Below are 12,526 nucleotides of genomic sequence, written 5' to 3' on the forward strand. Positions count from 1 at the left end.
TGGCATTGGGTTTCTGGACAGTATACATTACATATTGCATGTGTTCTGTGTATTTCAAGGTGAATCATGCCGTGTCAAGGACTTATTGGACTTGATTGGCAGGTACTATCACCATGAGATGTCCATATAATGGCAGGGCTCCCATTCCTGACCTACCTATTTATCTTGCTGTATTAATGTCAGCCTATTAATTCCTAAGCAGAGGAACATTTGGCAAAGACACCGTTTAACAGCCCTGGCTGAATCATTCTTATCTCAGCAGACCTGAAAGGAATAGTTTTGTGCTATCAGCAAGTGGAAATGACATTTTGAAATTTCATTCGAGATAACCCACTTCACTTCCCAGTAGAACATCAAAATTAGAACAAAAAATGTATGGAACCTGTATTAAAACTTTGTTACCATGGCAAATCATCTGGCTATAATCCATCTGGACAGACAGGTGTAGGTATCTTTCACCGCTAATATGATTTTTGTTGCATTGCTAAAGTGATTATGAGGCTATGGATTTAATATATATTCAAGCAGAGGGCGATAGCACCAGAGTGTCCAGCAATGCAGTTAAAACAATTTCATGGGAGCTCATAAAAACACATTAGATATTGACGTTCTTAAATTAGGAACTCTTCACTGATAAATATGAGTCTCTTACATTTAAAACTGCGCCGGAGTTTTTTTTGTTTTGACAGTGTCCATTTTTTTTTTTTTTTTTTTTTTTTTTAAATGTCTCTGTGACTGTATCAATGCCCTGCAGCGTTCCAGGTTTTGGCTCTGATTGCTTTATTTAGTAGCCATATGTCCTGACCAGTGGGGGAGTACTCTAATCGATTAATTGAGTGGCTTATAAAAATGATGAATGGTGCGAACACTAAGAACAATGAGCATGACGAGCACCGCTTATGTCACACGCTCTGCTTCTCTTGCTTGCGACTGTATGCATCAGAGCTCGGTTATGATTCATTTAATTCAAACATTATGATTCAAAAATTCTAAAACAATTGTTTTTATGTGCTCTCTGATGATAAAGTGGGTTTGATCATACTGGGAAATTTTAAGTAACTTTAAAGCCTCCTTTACAGTCTAACTAAGACTAGGAAATTTGTTATTGTAATTCGCTTTGGATAAAAGCGTCAGCTAAATGAAATGTAATGTAATGTAATGTCGTATTCAGACATCTATGGCTTTAATAGGTTTATTGTCTGGAATAATATTTTTCATTAAAAAAAAAAAAAAACCTTTGCTTTATTTTCAAACATCGACTACCCCCTCCATCACCCACCTCCCGCTTTGCGGTCCTGTTGCGCAGCATGCATGTTTGACCTTGTATTTCACTGGCTTAACTCCTGTCAGGGTCAGGAACTGCGTTTGGGGCACCAGCAGTCACACAGTGTTTGGTTGGGTGTCATTCAGATCCTCTGGCCCTGTGCTGCTCTCAATCATTCCCTCAGCAGAAAGGGGTCAGCCTCTGATTCCTCTCTGCCCCATATCTGACTCAGTGGGGCTTCTAACTCATCTGATCATCAGCCCAATCTCTCCGCTCGGGAGTGCAAATTTGCGGATTTACGCTTGCAAATTGCACATCTTCAGCAGTGTCAAAGCAGGAACGCAATCGCTTTTGGGAATATATTTCCTCCACAGCTGAGTATTCTCTGACTGTCCTCAGGTAGTTCAGGTTTTTTCCCTCAAATCAGCCAAGAGAAACAGAGATAACAGGAGTCTTACAGTATATATGAATTCACGTATGAGCATACTGTTAGGAAAACCCAATCGAAACCAAATGTATTTCCCCCATTCAACATGTGGTGGTCTGTTGGTTGTGATTTACATTTCAGTGAATCTCTGGCCCCATATTTCCCCTCCTTTGCATCCCTGTGATGTTCTGTGACAATTAACATCCCAACTCTTTTTGGAGGTTTGTTGAAAGCTCAGGGGCTAATTCAAGGGTCAAGCAAGACTTGCAAGCTGTCAGTCTTTTATTGTAACTGGAGTCCCCTCCCCCACTCAGGTTCTTTATTCAGGGTCCCCCCCTCATTCTCCCGGACCTTGTTTTGTAGAATGGCCCAAGTCTTCTTCTATTCTCCCGTGGCCCTCTAACAGCCAGAGAGAGACAACCAGGAGCTTTGTCTAAGAAGGCCGCCATTCTTTCACATCTGCCTCTTGTTTTCAGACCCCCGCTGCATTTAAATTTCAAACTGTCCTTTTCAATCAGCCCTCCTCCCCTCCCTCCTAATAACCCCCTTCCTCCCAGTTACTAAGCCTTTTATTTTCTTTCTTAAGAAGACCAACTGCTCCTGCAATTCCCAATTTTGTCACTCAGTTGTTGATTATAAAGCATTCTGTTGTATTGCGAGTATATCAGGGACACATATGTTTAAATCCTCTGGGGCTTCTCCATTTCTCAGAGTACTTAAACATCTGTCTGCAATGACTTCATATTTAGCCAAAACAGTGCGATGCCTGTTGACATTTTAGCAATCTGTGCTTAACAATCACACAACATTGCCTCGGTCATGTGCTTCCTGAATTAGAATGTTGATGATAATTCTATTCATCATCTGTGCAGCTCCGCATATAAAATGGCAGACTTCACAACAACAAAACGTTGTTACAGATGCAAAAACCTGTTCCGAGATCACATCGAAGTCAAGGGCTGTTGAAGGAAACAGTCCAGGTATGATCGCCGGCGGTTTCGAGGCGGAGCGAGAGAAGAGAACGCTCCAGCTGAAAGGGGAGACCTCCGCACGTTTAATGAGGAGAGCGGCAGTCAGACGGTCTCCCTCCAGTCTGCGCCTTTGGTGTCTCAGCATGTTAAACACTCACAGCATGATACAAAATATATTAAAGTATAGGACTGTTATCATCGATTTACAGAACACCCATCCCTGTGTACTAGGGATCTACATTCTGCATTTTTTTTCTCCGTGGCGGGGGGTCTCAACCGCCTCCGAGGCATAACTGTTTAAAGGCATCTTGTCTTTGTCTTCACATTCTGACACAGGAGGTCTGTCGGGCGTGCTGCCTCTTTTTTTACACTAAGCAATGATGACAAGGAGGGAAGAATCATCATATTGACTCAATGCTGTTATCGCAGGCTGAGACTTCAAATAGTTTTACACACAAATATACTAAAATCCATGTTTTTAACAGGTTCTGCAAGTAATTAATGAAATGGCAGGGTACATTGTATTTGCAAAAATGGAGGATTAAAATACTATCCAAGTTAATAGTTTAGGCAATATGATGTGAGAGAAGACTTTTAAGTGTTCTTAAAGCGAGTTTAAACAAGTTTTGGGTGCAGCAGTTATTACAGCGTTAATCTCAACAGTGAAGAGAAATCGGTGTGTTTACAAATACTTCGATAATTCAGTTACGACCAGCGTAAGGCAGTACACCAATTGCTGTGCTTATCAGACCTTAACCAGGTTATGTTCTTCGCGTCAAGGTCGTGAGCCGAGCGAAGGCCCCGCACCAGTCTTTGAAATTGCACTTGGCACGTATATCCGACAGTTTCTGTGTTTTAAGTCTGTGCACGCACATCAGAGGTCACGGAGTGAACCAGATGCAAAGTGGGACTGAATTTGATAAAAGAGTGACAGGGCTTGGGATGGTGGGAAAATAAAACTCATTTTTTAGAGTGACAGTGAAACGGATTTAATGTTACAACGAACACCTCAAGGGTTAGAGCCTGTGTGAATCTGCTCTGTAAAACGATCTTTAAAAACACCAAACATGTCTCTCCATTTTACTCTTGGGTTTCTCTTTTCAATTTGAATATAGGCTCACACATTTTGTTGTTAAACACCCAAGTAAATTATGTGTATATTTTTAGGGAACCTGTGAATGATCTAAACACCTTAGTAAAACTTATTTTAATCAGAATTTTCTCAGTGCGTTACTTTCTTCATGACAACATAACACGTGAATGGGATTATTGTTCTTCACATCTCAGCACATGTGAATGTATTAGTCCTCTCAGTATTGTCTTTTTTCCCCAGTGGACAAAATAGTAAGAGCTAAGACTTTGTGCGTATGTATGAAGATCCTTAAGCCTCTATGCTCTTTATACAGCTTTATTGTGGAGACAATCAGCTTAAGGTCTCATTATACTGTATGGACCCTGAGTGGAAGCTGATTATACGTCGCCACTTGCCTGATAAATTTAATTGGTGCCACATGCACTGATAAAAAAAACAAGGGTTAGGGTTTTGTTAGAATGCAATGTGTTTGGTCTGTGATCAACTTTCATTTGTCATGTCTCATGACTGCATATTATTCCATTGAAACTAAATACACTGTGGCCGCATGTGTTCTGCTCCTGTTAACCTCTTTTAAATGACTCTAAAATTAGAGGTCTCAGGTGAGGCACAATGCCATCGTAGATGAGCTGATTATGGCAGGTTTAATTATAACTTTGTTTGCTAATGTGTGCGCGCTGCATGTTTTCCCGGTGATGAATTATTACACTGTCTGAGATCTCAGACAAAATAGATCAAAGACCCTTCAGGCCGTGGATATTCTCCAGTGTGGAGGAGGCAGCCGAGGCTGATTTGTGCAGCTCTGAATGCACATGACACACAGAATTCCTCACCGTCTTTTCAGCTGAGCTTTCTTGTTAGGCTCTAGTATGATGGATAACATTCAGTCCCCTGAATCTTAACAAACAATTGCAGGCAGCCGACACGGGGGAAAAAAAAAAAAAAAGGAAGGTCGTTTTTGAATGTGCTAAAAAGAAGAAAAAGAAAAACAGTCTCTAATGGGGTCCTATGTGCCTTGTTGCCGGAGTGATGCCATATCCCATGGTGAATGTGCTAATGGTTCATGGGAGTGAGAGGACTGAGCTTAGCCCGGTAGTGTAAACACACAGACAAAAGGGAGCTGTTAGTAGTGTGAAACGCATGCCTAGGCACGCAGGTAGGCATTGGGTTTCAACCTACACCGCTCCAGTACTATATCCATGACAGGGAGGAGGCCATTTGTCTTTGTAGCGAAAGAGAGCAAAAACAAACATTCAAACTGGTACTACAGAGACGGGAATGGATGAGGTGGGGAGACAGGAATTCTGGTTTGGAGAGATGTGGGGGGGTGGGAGGCTGCAGAGATAAGGTGGTTTGTGGTCAGTCACAACAGAGAGAAGTCACCATTTGCTTGGAAGTGTTTGTTTGGTGAGGGCGCGGGGGTGTAAAGACACACAAAATACCTGCCAAATAGAAGTACTGTTATTTTTGAACCTCTGCTTAAGAAGAAGTGTAACTCAAGTGTATCTATAATGCGAAATGTACGCAGGTAAATGTCACTGAACTACATATATGTTCCCGAAATTATTCTCCACATACTGTAAAATATATGATGTTTAACTGGGCATGTAAACTTGTTCTATGTTCTCCAAGTTATTATAATGGGTAATTCTAGCATAGTTAGTTTTAACATGTCCACCATGTGGTGGCCCAGTTTTGACGCAGTGTCCCTTTGCAGTTATTTAGTTCTTGATGCAACTCCTCTGAAGAGTCAACTGACTTTTTACGTCAGTTCATAGCTTTTGATGCACAGCGGAGAGTTAATTTCTGAAATGACAAGTCTCTGTACATGACAGTCAAATTACTGCTATTGATCAACATGCACGTAAAATCCCTACTGAGATGACCCTTTGTGCTATGGGACAGTAAAAAAATTATAACATTTAAAAAAGGTTAAAAGGTATGTATATGCAGGTAGAGAAAATATAATTAGACACAGCACTGATCAGTTTAGCATCAATTGGCTGCAGGTCACAAGGAGAAGGACAGGATGGGCCTCATCTGTTTGATGACTGCGCTGGTCCCACTTCGCCCCCACTCTGCCAGTGAAATGGTTAGCATTGAGCTGCCATTAAGGGATTTCCCTTCTCCGGATTATTGACCTTCTGGGCTTATTTTAGTGGTGTGCGTGGGTTTGTTGCATTTCACAGCTTAAATGTTTGTCACATTTTTGCTGTGGAACCTACACGCTGCATCAAGTGCCTTGTGACACGGGTGCTACAGGGTGAATTCCTCTGTGAAATCACACAGGGACAGAGCACACATGTGGAATAAATTTCCTCGCTGAAGTGAACGTCTCTTTTTTTTTTGGTCTGCTCCGCAGGTGCGAGGATCAATGATGAGCTTCTCTGAGACCAGTTGGCTTGGACTTTTCTAATCCAAACCTGTTAGTCACAACACAAACCATCAAAACCAGGCACCATGGCATGTTCCCTGTGGAAACTACACACCCTCTGCTGGTTTCTCATCACTCTAGCCCAAGTACACTCCACAGAGGGTAAGTATATATGAAATAGCTGTCTTTGTTTTCTCTAAAAACACAGTGATTTGTTATCATGCCAGTAGTACTTTTGAATAAATGTTGTTTCAAGCTTACTGAAAGACATTGCCCGATTCCCCCCCCGCGGCCCCCCATTTTTCGCTGTTGTCTTATTTAGGAATATAGCATGATCACTGAAATAGTGACTCAAGCCAAATCTGCTCCTCTGAGTGCAGGCACTGCTTGTGTAAGTAATGCAGCTAGGAGGACAGTGGGCACAGGCGGATGGGGGATAATCTTGAGTGGTTTCATTAGTTGGTAAATTGTGATTTGTCTGAGATTTTCTGCTTGAAAGCGTCAGTTGCTCCCAGTGGCATCAGAGCTGGATCCATTTGTAAAGTCCTCACTAAAATGCTCCCTCTCATAGCAAGCACACGCAGATTTCACACCTCGAAAAATATAAAGCTTGAATGTGGTTTAATCACACTGCATTTAGTTTCGATTAAATCACTCTCAGCTGTATCGTAATTGCAAGATTTATGGGTCCAAGCCGTATCTCATAAACTGTATCCTGGACATATCAGTGTTTAATCAAAAGATGAGAGGTGTATTACCCAAGATGATTTTATGTTTGATGATTGGATTTAGAATAAACCAAAGTTGGCATCTTTTTAGTGCTACGTAAGAAGCGCCATTACAGATTTTGGTTCATCGCTGCCAACTGTTGAAGCTCTAGCCAACTGTTCACACTACCTGCTTCATTTGTTTTTTAAAAACTCAATAATGTTGGATTGCTGATTCAAGTTTGCAAGGTAATGATTTTTAAGATGCCTAATTTACACAGTAGCAAGTCACACAGGCCCAGTATGTAAGACTGTATGTGTTTCATCTGGGTTTGATTTGAGCTTTCACATAAGAAATATGAAACTTGCAGCTGTACATGTTCATATGTTTTCTGGAAATGTCAGCACTTCGATAAAACATGTTCACCTGGCGCTCCACAGGCCTTGTTTGCAAGGTAGGAAAGGAGAATGGCATCTTGATGCTACACGAACGAATGTTCAAGGTACATCTACCGAAGGGGGTGTGATAGGGTTAACTTTACATGTTGTGAGAGTCCATACTGACTGGCCTCTTCATGTAGTTCAGAGGCGACACTTCTAAACCCTCCTCAGGCAAACAGAGAGAGTAAGAAAGCGTAGTACGCAAGGAATGCTCCCTCCAAACCAGGGGAAAGAACGGGTTAACACCACAGAGGAATAAGCTCGGTTATTATTATGACATTTGTCACTCACCTTTTCCTCTTCTTGGTTTGCATTCCCCCTCCCTCCCCCACCACCTTCCCGTTTGCCATCTCAGTCAGAGATCAGCCCAGAAACAGTTCATTACAAACAATATCCCCAAGTAAACATGCTTCATTAAACTGACTCTGCCCCTAATATCTTTTTAATGCATTTTTATAATTGAATTAAATGGGTTAGTCGAATGCTGTAAATAGTTTAAAGTTATTTTCTTCCTGGTTTTTTTTGCATCTGAAGGAAGAGATGCGTATACGCACAGCAAAGACTGACACTGTTGAAGGATTGTGAGCCTCTCTGACCTCCTTCTATATACGATACATGTCTCATTCTCCACATTTCACTCCACTGGTTAGACTCGTGTCCACAAGTGTGTCTGTTTGTTCAGCTGACTCACTGCCAAGGCTTTCATCTCCCATTTTCCATATTTACTTCACATATTTACCCCGAAAAAATTTATTCTATGCATCTGCAACCCCAACAGCCCAGTCAGTGGCATTAGTTTCTGAAATTGATTTGTCTTATTATTTTAATTACATTATATATCATATATATGATATATTAATATGATGATTATATGATATATATATATACATCATATATATCCTATATATATATCATATAATATAATATATATAAAATATATATATGTGTATGATATATATATATATATATATATATATATATATATATATATATATATATCATATAGATATATAATGTTGTAAATATCAAAGGAACCCTGAGGCATAGAGCTTTTAAAAGCTCATTTATATGGAATTAATCGTGTTATACTCTGTTGTGTTACATTATGGTTGATGTAAGAAATCTATATAGTAGTAATGATGATGTAATTTATCCTCTTCTTGTTCCTTTTGTAAAAACATAGTCTTCAAATGCAATATTGTTTAGAGTCAAGGTACTACTGCTACAATTATAATAGTGTTTTTTAAATTTTTTATAATGACTTTTAAATTTTGTGATCGTTTGAAAATCTCAGAACACAAACTTAAAGCAGTGCTCATGCACCGTGTCTGTCATTATACAAAAATCCAAAGGCTTTGTTATGACATAGATACTGTGATCACTCATAAGGATGTGAGTCCAAATATTGTCTGATATTTTAGTTATGATACAGAATTCAAACATTTTCTCAGTTTTTCTTAAAGGGTCTACAGTCTTGCTTCAGTTACATCAAAAGAAGCAGTGCTCAACCCGTTAAGACAGTTTTATAATATCCACTGGTTCTAAGTCCCAAAGTGAAACAACAGGAAGAATGGACTTAATAAAAACATCAAGGTCTCTGATGTATTGATTTTGACCGATGTTCCTAAATCTGCCTCTTGAAGTTCCCCAAATTTATGGAAGTGAAATACTGAATTGTTAGACTTCACTTTTTAAGCAAGATTTATGTTTCACATGGGGCCAATGGGAGTGCTGCCACAGATACCTGCAGCACAGGTTTTGATTTATAGTTGAGTGTCAAGTTTCACCAATTGATATTCAATGCTGGATGCATGTTTTGGTGATCAGGCTGTGTTGTGTCTTGTATTTCCCCCAGTAATTGTGTTTACATTCATTTCATTTGCTATGTGATACAGAGCGAGGATGATCTACACACAATGTAGATGGCGCTGTTTAATTTCTCTGTGTCCCATTACTGAATAAGAGAATACCACTGTGCAGTCGCTCTGCTCGTGTTCATCCATTCATACAGGGGGACGATCGCAATGAGCAGCTGGTTAGCAGTTTGGCTTTTTTAGATATTTCTTACTGAAAAGAAAGTTGCTTCTGTCTTTAACTTCCTTTATGTTGTCTTCAGCCTCTACGAACTTGACCAGCAGCAGAAACACACTGGACTAATATTTAATCATTTTATTAGTTGCCACAGTGTTGTTCTTCAGAATGCTTAGTTGTCAGTCAAAAATAAACGGACAAAAAGGTTTTATATATACCAACTTCGCTAAACAATGAGCAGTTTTGCAAAGGATTTGCTGTATATGAAAGCAGTGAAATTGAGTAGTAATCAATACCCGACGCATTTATTTACTGACTGATTTTGATACAGATTACTTTTTAAAGGCAGGTGAGATAGGTTAGGAAGTAACAGAAATCTCTGTCAATCTTTGTGTCTCTGTTTATATCCTTGATATTGTTTTGCATCAACACAAGTTTTCCCTCTAGCATTCAAGGGATATTCTTGAAGCAGCAGGTTTATTTCCTTTTGTCCTACTGGTGTCCCCCATGTGAATGTCACCATAGCAACGCACCAGAAATGAGGTGAGGGTGTAATTTTAAGAAGCAATAATATATTTTGTAAAAAACAGTAATGATTTACCCTTGGAAGATGTGATTATAGTGGCCCACATGTCTTCCAAAATAATTTAGTCAAGTCTGGTGGGGTTGAAAGGATTTGTATGTGTCAGTGTCCGAATAACAATTCACACATAGCTCAGCCACACACTTTTCAAAGGCTTTCCCGAAGATTGTTGGAATTACAGTGAGGCAGAATTAGAGGACAGAGCCAGCAGTCTATGTCAGGAGGTAGAGAGGGCAAAGTTTGCTACACGCTAGACAGAGTGACAACAATATAACAGTAGAAAATGTGTATGCGCTAGATTTGTCTGGTATTTGTCTGGTGCTGATGCATCTCTCCTTTTTGTGAGCAACTTTACAGTTTTGAAATTATCAGACAGATGTGACCAGTTAATGAACAGAAAGTCCTTGTATTTGTAACAAATAATGCCTTTGAGGAATTAAGTTTTTTTTCTTGATCATGTGGCACTGATTGATTTAAAGGCCTCTATTTTAATGTTTGAAGTGCTCACTCTAAAAAAGTTCATTAAGGGTTTGTCCAAATCCACTTCTGCTAGTTTAAATGCAGATAATCTGAGTGCAAAGTAAATTATGGTATAAAGGGGTTGTACTTAGTCTCGTAATTAGTCACAGGTGTGTTTTGGGTGTAACATGAAATAAACCAATCAGAGTGTCATCTCCCATTCCCTTCAAAAGCCAGGTGCATCTGTGACAGATTGCTATTATAATAGTGGATTTGTCATGTAGTAGGAAAAAACACTTACCTGCAGAGAAAGTGGATCAGCTTGTGTAAGGACTGATGTACACAATATAATCTTTCACATTCTAATAATTTTGTTGTTAATCTTTTCCATGTGTTTACACTGCTGCATGCTCCTGTGTGTGTAACAAGCAGAGTGCATGCATGTTGTGCACCCGCCCATGTAGGCGCATGTTACTTTCCTAATAGAGCGGCCTTAAAATAACAGTATAATACTGCGTCATTGACTGTAGAAATCAGAAATCACTTTCTGCTGCCTCGAGATAGCGATACAACAACCATCCAACTGATGTTCGTGATAACCGGCCGAAGGATTCTTCTTGTTCAACACTTGTGCTGATCACTCATTGATGTCAGATTAAAGTACACAATAAACAGAAATTAAGACACAGGAGTGAGTTGATTTTCCAACCCAACGATAATCAAGATTTATTATTCAAAAAAAATCTATTACATTTTCATAAGAATGGACAACATGTTTTGGAAACTCAACATTCTTATACCCTTCTTTCAGAGACTCCTCCTTTGGCCTACAGCCTGACTAAAACCTTCGCCAAACAGTATTTCTCCAGCTGAAACCAGACAATACAGGATCAGGCATTCTACTGTAGTCTAATTTCCAACTCTTTCCCAAAATGAAATTATTTTTCCAAAAAGCCCTCTTACATATCCCAAGAGGGACATGTGTCACTGACACTTCTTGAGAAGTTTAAAAAAAAGCACTTTTACCAAATTTACACCCAACTTGTACCAAAACAATATTGTTTATCATCATTTGAGGCAGCTCCACCTGCCTCTGCGTGGATACACTCACTGACTTGGAATTCATGATTATCAAACTTGGATGTTGTTATAATTAAGAGTTACTCATGCACTTAGTTTAATTATTGGATTGAACATTCTCAATGTGTGCTCTTTAGCTCTCCTACACTGACCACACCTCACTTAAAGACCAACATGCCTATAGGCGCTCAGACAGGTGCAGGTACTCCGGCTATTTAAACAACGTGGGTGCTGAAAGGCAAAGATAACAACTGTTCCAGTCTGAAACAAGCAAAGACACTTGCGTTGTACTTGGAGGCACTTTACACGGGTTGTAAAATAGGGACCAAATGTCAATTATAAAAGTAAAATATGACACAAGCAAAACAATGTTAACGAACCCATGAGGATTTTATGTAACAATAATTCAACAAATATTTTCTCAAGATTGCCTGTTGTCCTTCCATTAAATATAAAAGCTGTAATTCAGGGGTACAACTTGTGTGAACAAGCCTGAATTTCTGTTCCCTCCACACACCCTGAAACCACATCATTGTTTCTCCTCAAGACTTGACATGTTTGAAGTACTCAATATTTCTCAAGGGTAACAGGGAAGGGCACCTTTAAAAGTCCTCTTATTGTACCCTGTGAAAGGGAAAGAGAAGAGACTTAAAGCCTTCATCTCAAAGTCAATGGAGTGAAATAGACAATCAAGGTGTTCTGAAATGTAATTACATGAAGTAAAAGCCCAAGGCTTAATGTGAGCCAGAACCTACAAGGACAGGATCTAGCAACTCCCAGTGCTGGGCCACCACCTCTTGCATCTGGTTGGCCTTTTCTAAGCTTGTTATTTTAAAAACAAAAATAGAAATACTTTCTCTCTCTCGAGTAAGTATTTGTGGGACCATGGGCAGCAGACCTGGTCTTTTAAAGTACTCGTTTGTGCCAGGGTGTCATGTCCATGGAAAAAGAATAGTACCTCTCTGCGTCGGCACACTCCTGCTCCCTGATCATTTTATTTGGTATTTAACCCTTTGAAAAGCTTGGCCCATAACTAATTAGTTAATAGAAACAAATACTTTCTTAGGTAATAATTGTATGAAACACTTATTTGCTT

General features: G+C 39.6%; 1 protein-coding gene across 33 annotated transcripts in view; it reads left to right on the forward strand.

Moving 5' to 3' along the window:
- adgrl2a (adhesion G protein-coupled receptor L2a) overlaps positions 1–12,526 on the forward strand; it is a 96,661-nt gene that overhangs the window by 14,441 nt on the left and 69,694 nt on the right. For all 33 annotated transcript variants that reach the window (XM_069153510.1, XM_069153512.1, XM_069153513.1 and 30 more), the window contains exon 2: positions 6,118–6,291. In XM_069153510.1, the coding sequence (XP_069009611.1) occupies positions 6,216–6,291 (76 nt within the window). In that variant the 5' untranslated portion in view covers positions 6,118–6,215. The remainder of the gene's footprint in view (positions 1–6,117; positions 6,292–12,526) is intronic.

The sequence above is a fragment of the Embiotoca jacksoni genome, unplaced genomic scaffold (assembly GCF_022577435.1).
Source record: "Embiotoca jacksoni isolate LCO1_2020_lvr unplaced genomic scaffold, fEmbJac1.0.p SCAF_19, whole genome shotgun sequence".
Lineage (NCBI taxonomy): Eukaryota > Metazoa > Chordata > Actinopteri > Embiotocidae > Embiotoca > Embiotoca jacksoni.